This window comes from Chaetodon trifascialis, chromosome 2 (assembly GCF_039877785.1).
Source record: "Chaetodon trifascialis isolate fChaTrf1 chromosome 2, fChaTrf1.hap1, whole genome shotgun sequence".
NCBI lineage: Eukaryota > Metazoa > Chordata > Actinopteri > Chaetodontiformes > Chaetodontidae > Chaetodon > Chaetodon trifascialis.
Window position 1 is genome coordinate 6,751,544 of NC_092057.1, and position 15,210 is coordinate 6,766,753.

The window sequence follows — 15,210 nt, forward strand, 5'->3', positions numbered from 1 at the left end:
GTCCGTTCAGCCGTAGCGCTGCTGTGTACTCACGACACTGCTTACAGTCAGTGCAGCTCCATGTTGAAGAAAATAGATTTGGAGCCTAAAAAGAAGCTTTAGGTTTTAAGAGCTGTTACGCAGACAGCTGAAGAGTATCTGTTCCATTAGATGGATGTGAGGTGGACAAAGAAGGATCAGGGCTGAAACGTGTGCGAGGAACAACAGCAAGAGGTTGTTTGATGTCCAACATAAACACCTTGTAGCCTCGCTCATCTGCAGTGGATTGAGGACAAACAAGTAGTTAAGAAACGCAGAAAAATAAAATAATAAAAGATAGAAATAATAACATTTTCTCTATATTATACTACAAAAGCAGTATCATCCGTGCCATCACTGCTTTTTAGCGATTTCAGGCAGACTACATTGTGAAGAGTTTCTCAAATTTCAGATTGTTCCTTTATTTGTGCTTCAAATGTGTTGTTGCTCCTCCACACCAGGACCTGGAGGCTCAGCTCCACGACGCCTGGCAAGAGTTGTCTTCCTCGCAGAGCCGCAGTAGCAGCCTGGCAGCCCAGCTCTCCTCCAAAGAGAGGGAGGTGGCAGAAAAAGAGGAGCAGCTCAGTCGACTTCGGTGAGCCCCACCACACCTGCCCAGCGCACCTCACTGTCTGCTTTCTTGTATCAACCACAACGTTGTAAGTGATGTATTTGGATAATTTCATCAGATATTGGAAGTATGCACCTGTCCTGTGCAGACACATGCGTGTTTTACATCCCCTCACACATGTTGGTGTGTGTGCAGCAGTTAGCTTATTGCTGTTTTGGCTGAGAGGCTTGTGGGTGACACTGGTTTCTTCCACTCTGGATCACCTAAAGCCACTTGATAAGCCTGCGTAGTGGATGTGCTTTAAAAGAGGGAGAAAAGGGAAACGTGGCGGGCTTTGGCTAAGCTTTAGGCGATATGATAAAAACTGTGAGAACCGTAAGAGTCTTAGTGGTAATCTCAACCTTTTTTAACTACTTTTCTGTTTGAATGCCAGAGGCACTCTGACGTGTCAGTCACACCAGGGCTACAGACGGTTCTTCAGGTTTTAGCGAGGTGATTAGAGATGTCCTTATAAGTAAGAGGAGCACTTTCTGCTAATTCCATGGGACACAAGACCATTTTCAGTGATAAACTTTAATTCTGATGTTGCTACGATGAAGGGAATTTAGACATCATTGACTAAAGAGCTAGTAAACATATTTGTTTAAATGTTGTGATTATTTGTCTAAGTGAAATACAAATTGTACAGTTTGTAACACATGTAATTTAATTATTAAATCTAAGAAACGCAATAATTCAGCATGATTTTATTGAAGCTCTCTGACCTCCTCACAGTTTATGAGCTTGAACTATTTTCAAAAATCCAAGTCTATTAAAGCAGAAAAGATAGGCAGCACTGCTTCATTGTGTATTCATATACAGTATTTTTACTTCAACAGTCACAGGGCAGGTTCAGTATGAATTTGTTTGACATTTTGCTTGTGTGTGTATGTGTGTGTGTGCAGCCGTGACTGTGCAGAAGTGCAGACCCTCTACAGACAGAGCACCGAACATGCAGCAGAGCAGAGCCATCTGATCAAGCAGCTGGAAGGACTGAACCTAGACACGCAGAAAGTCCTGAGGAACCAGGAAGAAGCACATACTGCTGACACCACCTCCTATCAGAGGGTACTCACACATGCATGCCAAACCTCAAACTCGTTATTATTACCACTTTGTTGCACTCCGCTCAGGCCGCACCCGCTGCGGTGATTTATTTCCAAGCTAGCTACAACCTACAATTATTCGACTAGTGCCTGAAAAGACGGACTTTTCTCACTGTATCCTGTTACTGTGAATGGGTTCTCAGCCTCTCTCTGACGACACAGCGCTTCACAGGAAGGGGGGATAGGGAGAGGTTTCGGGCAATTATTAGTCAGGAGACATGAACATGAATCTTTTTGTTTTCCTTTATCCGTCCACTTTTCCGTTCCATCCTTATTTTGATGATCTTAGCACATGTCTTTACATCATGACCGTCTTCATGTCACCCAATCTGAGTGATTTTCTCTTCTGTTTCCATTTGGCATCCCATCTTGACCCAGGGCATCCTCACCTCCCTGTTTTGTCCCGTATGTTTTTGTTGACAGCTGTACAAGGAGTTGAGCCAGTGCTACCAGGCCCTCACGTCGAGTGAGGCCAACCTCCGCCGGAGTCACCAGGAGCTCAGCGGCCTGCTGGCTCAGAAAGACCAACACATCCTGCAACTCCAGCAGCAGCAGCAGGAACAAATACAGCTGCTGCAGCAGCAGGCCCAGCACACAGCCCTTCACCCCTCACCAAACAGACAGACCAACTTTAAGGTAACTGCTGCTCCCATGCTTCACCATCTCCCCCACAGATGCCCTTTCTTTTTAGAGTGCATTGCAACTCCAGGCTAAGAAGTGCTTTTCTATGATGTCTGCTCCGCTGCAGAAGTTGTTGAACTTTGATATGCATTTGTGTCGGTATGAACGGCAAAATATGCATGTTTATTAATTTTTCCATAACGTATCGATGCTTTTTCTTAAATAATAAACACGCCGTATTATGATCCATCTCTCGACCACCTGCCTGGTGTCCATGCGGCCGTGTGTAGGTTGATTAGTAGGCACAGTAATAACCGACAAGCACCAGCATGGCCCGCGGTGGTGGTCTTTAACTGAGAATCACTGTCTTAATATCGCTCTACTTCATCCTTGATCTATCCATCTCTCCTGGCACCAGTGTCTTTCATGTCAGCCATCTGATCTTCACTAGCTCTCTGTCCTGGGCACGCATGCACTGTCTGACTTACTGAGTTTATCTGTCTTCTCTCTATCCTCCCACCCAAGTACCTGGAAGTCCTTTTAACACACTCCGGTCAGATAGCAGAGAAATATAAGAGGCTGAGAGAGGTGATTTAATTGGAGCCCAGTGATGTTATTGAAGATGATGTTGGAGTTACACTTCTCCATCTGTCAGTCAGCAGGGGTTTGGCTTTAGCTCACTGCCTTTGAATAGTCACCCCTAGGCAGTAGAGGCTCGCATAAAGTTAATGTTGCAGCCATTTTAAGTGGCTTTTAACACCTCCTAATGATATGGTGATTGGTGTTTCTTGGACCACACAGTGTCAAAGACTTGCTTGAGACTCGTGACAGGCATCCACCGTATATCTTGTACCCCTTGGCCCCTCACCCTCATTCCATCAACTTCGTAGGGCACTGCTCTGGTTGCTGTAATGAGTCTCTCAATCTGTTCTGCAGACTGACTTTTGCTTCAGCTCAAACTACCTGCTGTTGCAGATAAAACAACTCTGTAGCCGATGCCGCGGAAGATAATATTTTTGCAGCAGTTGAGTAATTTCTGTGCCTCCGCATACTGTAATTGTTTAATTTGATCGGTTGGTATTTTCTCTGATGGTGCTGCCCCCAGACTGTGCAAGTTAAAAGATATCAGCTCAAATGTTAAGTGAGTTACAATCGCCCTGTCTCACTTAACCCTGTTAATTTAACCAGCGGTGAAATATAAATGGATCATTTAGTCAGTAATTAAATACAGTACTGCAGTGTTCCCCCAGTAATTAATACTACATTTAGAGAAGATGCAGTTAGTGCTGTGTGCGCGTGCGTGCATTCATGTGTGAGCAGTATGTATGTGAGTGTGTACCCCGTGTCTCTTCCACACCCAGGTCAGCATGAACAAACCGATCACACACTTCCTTGTAATTAGAAAAGTAGCTGGTATGTAACCTGTGCTAAGAATTGATATTAACTTTTGTTTACTGAACACATGTAGCTGCTGTCTGCCTGATTTGTTTTTTAACTTTCTCACCTACTGACATCAAAGTGAACAGATCAGGTATCCCAAGGTATAGCACTCAGTCAGGAGGGCTTTCTGTTTCCCACTCTGTAATTTCACTGACAGGTTGCGCGTATGTGCGTATGTGTGTGTCTGCGCGGGTGCGTGTTCGACTAAAGGTGTGTGTAGCCGAGCACATAATCGCAAATTCTGTAACAACTTCCTCCCGAACACCTGTTAAATTCTAATGCTCAGGTTGTTAAGGCAGATTTGATTTTAATTTTAAATGTTTTGGTGGAAGTTACCATTGGAGGTGATCAAAGTGCTGATCGCAACGGGAGTGCAGGGGGGAGACGCAGCGCTCATTTGAATATGGACCAGAGCGACGGCTTTGAACACCCCTCCCGCAGTGTTTTTTTTTTTTATTTGGAGGGGGGGTGAGCGGGGATAAAGGAGGAGGGTGGGTGAAAGGAATAACACCCATTGTGTGTTACACCTCCATGCTGTGCACCAAGATTGACTGTCTGTTCTCTCCTGTCTTATGTCAAGTTAACTCTTTACAGGAAGCTTAGAGAGGCTTTACCAAAGCTTAGAGACGAGTCACCAAACAGTTCTGCTTTACCGTGAGTTCACATGAGTCATGCTGTGTTTAACAATCATTATTATTATCGATCAATCGTGATTTACAATTCATCATGTCGTGTAAAAAAAATGGCAGAAATAATTGGTTTTGATTGGAAGATGCCCATCGCAAAAAAATCAGAGAAGCTGGAAACAATGAGTGTTTGGTGCTTTAAATGATTAAATGAATATCAGAAGTGTTGACTTCTGTTTGTCGGTCAACAAATAGGCTAATTGTTTTAACACTACTTGCACCGTATTTTCGTGTGTGTGTGTGTGTGTGTGCGTGTGTGTGTGTGCGTGCGTGCGTGCGTGTGTGTTTGTGTTTGTTTTTGTTTGCATGTGCGTGTGCATGTGTGTGTGTACTTAAAACAGTGAGACATCAGCATAGTGTCAGACTGGAAATGGCCTCATGCCCTGATCTTCTAGCTGTAGGGCCTGGCTGATCATCAGGCCCCCGCGTGACCCCCACGCACCACGAGATGCAGTCTGAACAAAGTGCCAGGTTGGGGAGGGTTGGGTTGCCAGGTTGGGTGGTCACCATCACCATCTCGAAGCAGAGAAGAGCCCTCATTAGTGGACAGAAAACTTGGTAGAGTGAACGTTTAATCATTTACAACCATCTCCCTAACTGCATCATTGTGTTTATCGTGGTCTCGTGTTTGGCTATTGTCAGAGCCGTGCGGTGATTAAAGACCGGCATTAGGATCCGTAGCAGACCTCAAGGCTTTCTGGAACCTTCACCACAGTAAATGAGTGATAAGTTGTTAATTGTGTGGGCAGTCGTTCAAAGCACTGGTTATTCATCAACGTTGGAAGGGGGGAATCAGGAGTGTTCGCTCGCTCGCTCCAGAAAAGTTTCATGTGAATACACGAGAAGCCCCTTTTGTCTTTTAAACATTCACTAAAACTTTTTTTTTTAACACCACAGACAACATTTTTACCAAAGCACAAGGGTAAAAAATTAAATTTATGATGGCTGAACTCCAAAAACGTTGGGATATTGTGCAAATGTTAGTAAAAGCAGATGAACTGTGTGTGTTTGCTGTGTTCCTGAGCCCATGCAGTAATCTCCTTCATCCAATCACGTGTTCACAGTTAGCGAGTTATGACATTCCTGTTTATGTTTCACACAGCGTCCCAACTTGTTTGGATTCCGGGTTGTAGCTGCTTCAGTTTCAGGGTCTTGGTGCTGTGCATGCTGGCTTGTCACACTGAGGCCCTTGAACGGAACAGAGCCTCATCAGTGACACTTTTCCTGCTTTGACAAGTCAAAATCTGTTGCGGAAAGGCCTGTTTTCACAGTATGAAGTGAGTTAAATGTCGTGGATATGGACTCTCATCCCACTAAGGCTTTCTTAAAGAATAGAGGCATCTGGTTCATCACCTTGTATTATTACACTTGCATACATACGATACACAGAATGCTGTTAACGTGTTGAAGTCCCTCAAATGGCTTTTATAGACTGAACCTGACTCAGGGAACATTTCCCAAGGTGGCCAGGCTTTTTTTTTTTCTTTTCATAAATTGAAATAAGCCCACATGGTGCATCTCCCTCAGCTTGTTGAGATGGTTTTTAACATCTGCCTCTGGCTTGTTATTTATGTTAGCCAATCTAAACGCTTTTAGATGTATAATTAAAGCGCTAGTTACACACACATTCGCGCGTAAATACACCCACCTCTTTGCCGGGTCACGTTTTGCATAGGTGAGGCGTTTCTTTTGATCATCATCATCATTAATGGCAACCATCAAGTGAAAACGATGAAACCATAATGCTGAAAAGAAACATTGGAATTAATTTTCTAACCGAGAGCTCAGCAAACAGAAGCCAGAGGGTTTTCTTGTGTATTTTTATATACTGTACATAACTCGACGTCTTAGTGTCGTTGACCTTTCCGTGCACCTTCCAACAGTATAGATAGATGGCGGTACTTTTAATGTTCTCTGCTGATGTCCAGGAGAATGTGATGGAAAGCAACGTCTCTCATTTCCTGTTTTCACTGCTTTAGCTTAACTGTCTGGACCTCTGAAGTCTATGCTAACGATTGTGTGCAGCCTGCTGCTTGTATTTACATACGATGCTCCCTCCACATAGATCAGTCTTTCTTTCCATATGAAAACATTTTGGAGAGCTTACACATTCAAATGATGCTTAAAAAGTACAGCCTGATGAATATTTTAAGACATGTAATGTTATCTTTTGTCGGCCGAGCGTGTTATCAGTAAATACTGTTGTCAACGTGAGTTTGTCTATGAGTGTGTGTTTGGAGCTGGGCCACGTCCGGGGCCAGAGACATACTAATGACACGGACTCCAGTGGTGTGTTTTACCAGCTCAACTGCTCTCATTAGATGAGAACCTCTGTGCAGCACAGCTCGCCTCATTAATGAAGCACAGCCATGTGCCGCTGCAGATACGTGCGCTCGCCCGTTTGAGCACACACACTTGGGTCAAACAGCCTGTGTGGGAGGACTCAGGGCTGTGTACACGCACACAGAAACAGACACGCACCTACATCCTACTCACTGTGTGCTGTCCTTCTGTAAAGTCCCTCCTCACTGCACTGCCAGTTAACACACGCTCATACATATATGCACACACACACTCTTTGAAGAATCACCATGTTGAATACAAAGTGCACCTGGTCTGGTGAGGGGGCACGCACCTTCTCGCCCTCACTTCTGAAGCCCGTCCAATCACTTTCACGAATCCTGTCCCTCCACAGATGTGTGTGAATTTGATTGTGTGAGTATACATTTGTGTATGCATGTAGCTGTGTGTGTTTGTGTGTGTATGTGTGTGTGTTGCAGGGCCCCTCCTGATTATAGCTGCTACATAATTAACAGTGATCAGATTTGTTTTGTGGCATAAATGGTGCATGTGTAGAACATTAGGCCTGGCAAGTCTCATTTCACATTCAGCTCAAGGGCTCGGCAGCAGACGGGTCACGAGCTTCAGGGAGCACAATCACAAGCCTCCCTCCATATGGTCCTGCCTGCCGCATCCTCACCAGCGAGGGCTGCGAGTGCCAGACAAGTTCCCCCAAGAACCTAATCGTGTTCAGTAATTACCAAGACCGGCTTCTCCCCCCCCCCTCCCTCAGCCTCCCCCCAATCTCTTGCTCATTTTTTCACTGCACCTGCATGCTCTCTTCTTCTCTTTCCATCTCGTGCTCCGTCCCCGTCCATTGCTTTCAATAAGCCGCTTGTAACATGTTTATTTTTTTTCTCCTTTTTGCGTTTTTTGCTCTCTACCGTTTCGCAGTTTTTTGCTGTTTTGTGCTGGATTAAAATCAGGATGGAGATGAGTGATTGTGAGAGGAAAAAACTTAGACACTCCCACATCAGTTAATTTCTAAATTGCTTTATGTGGCTGATGCCGAAAAACCCAGTCCGTCCTCCTGACTGCCTAGAAATTATAAATAATTGTAACAGATGCGCCAATATGGCCGGCCTCCAATAAACGAGGCCCCAGATAATTTGACCAACCCCCTTTGACAGGCCAATTTAATAAAACATGAACAAAATCTTCCTCACTAATAATTTATCATCCCCTCTCCTCCCCTTTGGTTAAAGTTGATTACCCTGGCAGTTAACAAGGTCACGCCCAGATGCCAGCTTTCTGATAATGCAATCAGGACTCGGCGGAAAAAAGGTGATGACATCCTGTGCGGTTCTCTTCAGTGCATGGCCTCCAAGTGCATCACAGTTGTGAAGGCCTCTGTTTGTCAAAAGGCTTTGATTTGATGTGTTGTTGAAAGCAGCAGGTGAGGCTGTTTTTTTAGTGTTTCACACCTTTTTGTTAAAGATACAAGAAGAGGAAGATGAGAATATTTGCAGCAAGGTGATGGAGTCAGGAGGTGTGTGGGTGAGTGTTAACTTCAGGATAAAGGACTTGAACGTCGTGAGTGTGTATACTGTACGTGCCCTCTGGCTATTGAGTGGATGTGTCTGTAAAGCAGAATGTATCCTGTCCCTAAAAACCATCCTTTCTGTGCACACACGCCCACAAAGTGCCGTATGATATGTCCATAACACTATCAGCAGAGGTGTGAGGACAGAATGTGACACTTAAACGACATGGACATTATAAAATCAATACTTATGCTTCTGCATTTTGTTACTGCACGTGTGTGAATGTGTTCATTAATGAGTGTGTGCTCCTCTGTGGGCGGGCCCTCGTCCCCTTCAGTTTGTTTTGGTGGTCCCCATTGTGTGCTGAGGTGTGCAGATGCTGCTAGACGCCGGCTAATAGACACTGATAAATAGACGCCATGAAAGCACGCACACGCACACACACACACACACACACACACACACACACACACACACACACACACACACACACACACACACACACACACACACACACCATGACGCTCAAGGTGGTAGAAAGCTGTCCGACTGCCACAGCACATCTGGTTATTGACTTTGGCATATGAAGTGTCACATGGACGTCCGGTATGCGAGGGTTCGTCTGTTGAACTGCTTACCCATGATTTTCTGCATTTGCCTGAATTAATTTTGACAACTGCTGCCAATCAAAGGTGGAATTATGGCTTTTAGTTTGTGAAGACTTGAGTATGGCTATGATCTGATTGTGGCCTCATCTCTTATTCAAAGCACAAGATAAGATAAGATAAACTTTAGTAATCCATGCAGGAGATATTGAACATGATAATAAAAATCAACTATATATATTTGTACATTATATACAAGACTATAAGAATACTGTTGCCATGAAAAATAGCATTGCACATGAGTCAGATATGTATAATAAATACAGTATTTGTACTATTGCACATTTGAAAAATATATGCAATATAGTAAAAAAAAAAGCGTAATATTACTCAAGACGTAATATTAACATCCTCCTCTCACTTGCCTCCTCCATGGTGTCCAGAAGGCGGTGCAGGGCAGAACCAGCTCTCCCGACCAGGACCCATGTGCTTATGACTGTATTGCATTGTGGCCCCTTTAGATGTCAGGGTGCAAACTGATATGCAAACTGGTATCTCCACCTCTCCTGTGGATTTCTCCGTGTTTACTGTGATTTGTAAAAATGAGAGGAAAGACGAGTGCTCGCTCTTCAGTTTCAGGAGATTAACTTTTCTGTTTTCCAGATGTTTTAGATTTCAGGAGATAAACAAACTTAAGTTTACCTCACCTATCTCGACAGTTTAAATCTAGATTATAACCACAGTTTGTATAAAAACTATGTCAGAGTTTGGTAATAATAACTACTTAATCTGGTCTAACTGCTCGTAAATGTGTGTTTGTTTCTCTTTGTGTTTATTTCCTGTTTTTGGTTTTCTAATAATGGCCAAAAAAACATAATAAAACCATGCAGAGTGAATATGGGTGAGGAACCCGTCTGTCTAATGTTATTTCCTTTGTATTCCACAATATGTCCCAGAACATCAGAGATTATGGATCAGTTAATTTCTGACCCACATTAGAGGGTCGTCCTGTTCAGTCTGACACTTGTTGAACACATTTAAACAAATCTGAGTGTCAAGTGACAGTTCAGTCCTTTTGGAGCATATTGTATGCACTGCAGCCCCGCAAACCAAGTCCTCTTGAATTTGGATTCACAGTCTGTTTTGTCCCTTTTCTTTTGCTCTCTGCACCTGTAGGCCTGTACTGCCCTCTCTTTCTGGTTTCTCACTCACAAACATGCACCCTCTGTCTCTCTTTCCTGACAGGCAGCGGCGTCAGAGCAGGTCGACGCTGGAGCTCAGAGGTCTAGCCCTGATTCTGACTGGGCCTCCACCCAAGGCTCAGATCCCAGACCAGAGGATAAGACCCTTCAACGCAGATCCACCAGGTCCGCCAGAAGACAGCAGGTAGGTTAACACACACTACTGCCAATTATGACAAAGACGCCATGTGGGTGAGCAGCTAACATGCCCACACTTATCCGTTAGCACTTGGCTCAGATTAGATCAAAGCCATACAGAAGGGATGTGAAGGAAATGGTCTGTTGAGAATCATGTGATTTTTCAGACCCTGCCTCTGCCAACCTTTGTCCTGAACCCCCAACACACACACACACACATACACAGATGCCCCTCCTACTGTGACCAGGCCGACGTGTGCTGCTGGTTTCACGCATGCCTTGGGCTCAGGCACTGGCTAATTTATCGCTTCAGCAGTACATTATGAACAAGAAAGAAGCTTTTGATCTTCTCAGTATTCCACTCATAAGTTTGGCAGGACATGTTTCTAGATGGCCTCACTCACTCCAAAGCTGGCCTGAAGCACATTGTTTGATTTATACAGCTGTCCTCATTATAGCTTCAGCGGACATGCTTCTGTTCTGGCAGTTTATGCATGTAATGTGATTATTTTGTACAAATAAATAAATAGTATTGACATCACTTGATGTGCTTCCCTGTTCTGGAGCCGATGTTATGTTTGCCCTATGACACACACACACACACACACACACACACACACACACACACACACACACACACACACACACACACGGTTGTTATGCACCTTCCATTAGTTATTAAGACATGCCAATTTCGATCCTAGTGCTAATATTTTAAATTAGAGCGGGACTATAATGCATTTTGCACACAATACATTTTTCATACCTTTTTTATGCTGAATAATATACATGAATCCTAATTGAATTTAAATGCTGTTTAAATCAGTGTGTCGAACACAAAGTGCTGCCCTTTTCAACAGACACTTATATCAAACATGTCTGTCAACTCTCATAACCTACACTTCGGGTACTTTTTTAGAATTCAGTATTTTGAACCTTCTCGTATGTTTTTTCCTCATTGGCTTCATTGATTTCTGTAAATATCTGTTTTTTCATTGTGAATCTGATGCAGCAACACGTTTCACAGACTGGGAAAGATGTGGAACGCTCCAAAAACACCTGTTTGGATCGTTCCACAGGTAAACAGGCTCATTGGTAACAGGTGAGAGGATCATGATTGGGTATGAAAGGGGCATCCTGGAAAGACTCAGTCGTTCATAGAGGATGGAGTAAGGTTTATTGTACGGGCTCGGAGGCATGATTGCGTTCTGTTTTTGGGAATGGTATTTTTGCCCCTGATGATGCACATATCTATTGCATTGCATGGGTCCACAGATATTAAATCTAAATTGCAAGTTTTTCTTTAACATGTTCACATGGAACCATTTAACTGAAAAATGTATTCGTCGAGTGTTTGTTGAAATCAATGTTTTTTATTTTATTCAGTAATTAAATTTGTACAATGCAAGTTCAAATGAAAAATGGAGCAGGATTGACAGTGGAAAAGCTTTAAATTGAATGAGATTATAATTAAATGTTATAAATGTTTAAGATATGATTTTAGATTCATTTTTCATAGTTCAGTTTCTTTTTGAAGACTTTCTTATTTTAGTCCCTGAGTGATTACAAAGCGGTCAACAGTCGGAGTGGACTAACATTCGTCACTCAATCAGCCACCAACCATGCGGCACAGCGGCATGTTCATCTCTTCAGCCAATATTTGATACTCTCTGTCCCCATAAAGTCAAAGGAGTTGTAAAACTTAAGTTCATTAGCTTTAATAACAAACATCATATCAACCTTATAAATCGTGGTAAACCTGTTATTAAAAACCTGAACGTTCTGAGTGGTTCTCGCCGGCGGACACTTAATACCTAAGTATGATGATGCTGGACCATAAACCTGTTGTGCTTCATTACACTCAAATTAAACAATAATACCAATCTGCAAGGTCAAAAGCTCTTGAAATGAGGCCTCTGTGCAGCCCATTGCTACCACCGAGGACACAATTTGCAGCTCTTATGCTAAGTGCCTCAAGTGAACTGTGATGTTTGGCTGAGGTGACAAGCAGGTCACAGTGGTACATGGCTTGCAATTTACTACATAGTGCAAGTGTATTAAAATGATATTATCAGGTTTTGAGTGAAGAAAAAGGTAATTTGAATTAGAAAATACCTTTTTGAAAGAAGTGAATTGACTTATCAATGATTAAAAAAAGCTAATTTCATTAATATTTACCCCATCCCCTCTTTGTGTGTGTGTTGGAGTAAAGAAGCATGCCCAGGCATTGCTTGCAAATCCTGAGTCCTACGAGTATTGCAGTGCCTCACCGGCTACAATTCTGGACCATCGCTTGTGAGTGTTGCCACCATCAAAAGCCATTCTCTGACTTCCCAACACCTCAGTGAAGCCCAAAGATAAGCTGGATTGAGCCAGTGCTTGCTGGAGGAACATGGTGTTGGAACCCAACACTGAACCCTCTGCTCCCCCTCCGTTCAGCCAGCTCTTCGACTCTGGTGATGGAGAGGAAGGCAAAAATGACGTTAACATGGATCTCCTTCCTCAGCAAGAATGAGGATGCCATTTGTCCCCCTTTGCAGGCGTCACAGCCCAGACGCTCCATAAGCAGGAGGCTCAGTCTTCCCTTATATCCCATGAGGTCAACCTGGCCAGCTTGGGCATCAACTGGCCCATGTTGCAAGATGACAAGGAGGAAAAGGGATTTATATGGCAGAAGAAATCAGCTTCCTGCTTAGATGACCCCCTGACAGCCACCCACTGCTGTCCTGGCATGTATGAAGATGTTGAAGCATTATTGGGATCAACCTTTTTGGCACAGAGTTCTCGTCAAGGACTACTCTAGCCTGAAAATCACTGGCAATGAGGATCTAGGGCTCACCAATCCCTTGGTGACTGATAATGTGGGGCAGTGACACATTTTCTTAATGTGTTAAACTGTGGAGCGGATTTACTGTCCTGGGGCAATTGAATTATTTCTCCGGGGAATGGATGCTCAATTCCAAAATGCTTTGGTGTGAGAGAGATGTGAGCTGGCATTTGTAATGACCTGCTCTTTGGGCTTGGCATGTGAGAGGTTAAGGTGTGTTTTAATAAGGAGGGTTATGAATGGAGCCTGTTGGCTGCAGGCTGCATGTACACCTTTCCTTGGTGTGTGCAGGCTTAATGTTGCTTTCTCTTAAAACTGTCCAGGCGTTGACACCGACTAAATGGACAAGTGAACTACATGCTGCTGGGCTCACTGAACAGAGTCTGTAGCTGATCTGTGGCTTTCACTCATTTTTGGAGAGAAGACCAATAAATTAACCGCCCAAAAAAATCAACCGATAGCCAACATATTTGTCCAATTGCCCAACCCTATTTCACCGCAGTTGTGCAGGGGAGAGTGTGGTTTCAGCCCTCCTAGGTTGAGGTCTTATGGGCTTCAGAGCATGTTATTTGGCAGTGGGCTGTGTATTCCACTGTGAGATACTGAGTGAGGTTTGAAGGAGAGCATTCGGTTACCAGGATAACCTCGGTTCTCAGAACTGAGCAAAGTATTGCACAGCACTGTTGTACTTGTGTATTTCGGGGGAGAAGTACGCTTGAGGAGACCCTGTTGGGGGCCACATGTAGCTCTAAAGGTGGATGGACCAGCCGGTGCAATTTATGTGGTTGGTCTGTCCCTTTCTAGGTGGTGGTGGATCTTCTGTGATTGGTCTTCCCATAGTGAGGTACCTCATTCAGCTCTCAGAGAACTGGGGTTACCCTGGTAACCAAATATGTTCAAAAAGTTTGCACAGCGTCACTTTCACTTTGGTATTTTGTTTCCAAGCTGGTTTTCTTATAGGAGCACCACACCATGTTGTTTACCTGCCACGTTCACTTCTAAGGTCACCTCCTTTGATATCAGCCCGTTGTTTGGTCGTGTATCTTGGTCTTTTGAATTTTTGTGCTCCTTTTTAGATTTTGTGTGTGTGTGTGTGTGTTCATTTGCTTTGTGCTCGTGTGTACCCGTGTGTTTACATGTCGATGCATGTCTCTCTGTCTGTGACGGTGTCTTATCCTGTGCCGATGTGCATACGCACAGCTTTCCCATTTGCCAGGGAACCTGAACAAGGTCAGCTTTGAGAGCTCCAGATGCACACGACACGCTGCAGCAATCATAAAGAAGCCCATTGATGACAGTGACCCCTCTCTCTGGTAGATGGAGAGAGAGAGAGAGGAGGTGAAAGGAGGAGGGAGGCAGTCGATGAAATGTTTCTTCTTTGCTTTACAGCCAGTGACACTGACCCCTCTGAATAAGAGTTTTGCTCTTGCTTGCATACAGACTCTGTTTAGATACAAGCCTCTCCTCATTTCCCTCCTACTGTACGTCCTCCTCCCCTCCATCTGCATTGCACTCTCATGCACTCTGTGCGATGCACAGGTCAGATCATGGCCGCCAACCAGCTGCCGAGCTGAGGTAGACAGCGGCCACATCTTTCTCTGCCTCGTGCTCTGTTTTTTATCTTCGGGCCTGTCTTGTGGAACATTAACAACAATGCCACAACACAGAGCTTCCCACACAAACAGAGGGCATTCATGTGTCTTCTGAACCTGCGGCAGACAGACGTCCAACTGGACTGCAGCAAATCCCAGGCGTTTGTCTCTGTGTCGTCTGCCTCTGTACTCCTGGTAGACAAAACACACAGTAGTTTATCTCCTCTACTTCTCACATACAGAGAAACATTAATGGGGGAATACTCAATATTTCACTTTCTACCTGAAAACCTGTTTAACATCCACCCTGAATGACTCACACTTTTTGCAGTTGGTCATCTTTACTTTTAAGTTCAGGGCTTTTAGTGATTTGGTTTCCCCTTTTGGCCTCTGTGTTTCCCACGTGCACACACAGGCGAAGCCAGTTGGCCTGCCACTCATCAGGAATATGCAGATCAATCTGCTAATTAGTTGCATAGAGTCATTAAGGCTGAGCTAGAAC

General features: G+C 44.1%; 1 protein-coding gene across 1 annotated transcript in view; it reads left to right on the forward strand.

Annotated features, from left to right (window-relative positions):
- Positions 1 to 15,210, forward strand: part of cntln (centlein, centrosomal protein) — an 80,556-nt gene that overhangs the window by 11,214 nt on the left and 54,132 nt on the right. The window contains exons 6-9 of the mRNA XM_070983598.1: positions 480 to 613; positions 1,534 to 1,696; positions 2,158 to 2,370; positions 10,156 to 10,296. Of these exons, the coding sequence (XP_070839699.1) occupies positions 480 to 613; positions 1,534 to 1,696; positions 2,158 to 2,370; positions 10,156 to 10,296 (651 nt within the window). The remainder of the gene's footprint in view (positions 1 to 479; positions 614 to 1,533; positions 1,697 to 2,157; positions 2,371 to 10,155; positions 10,297 to 15,210) is intronic.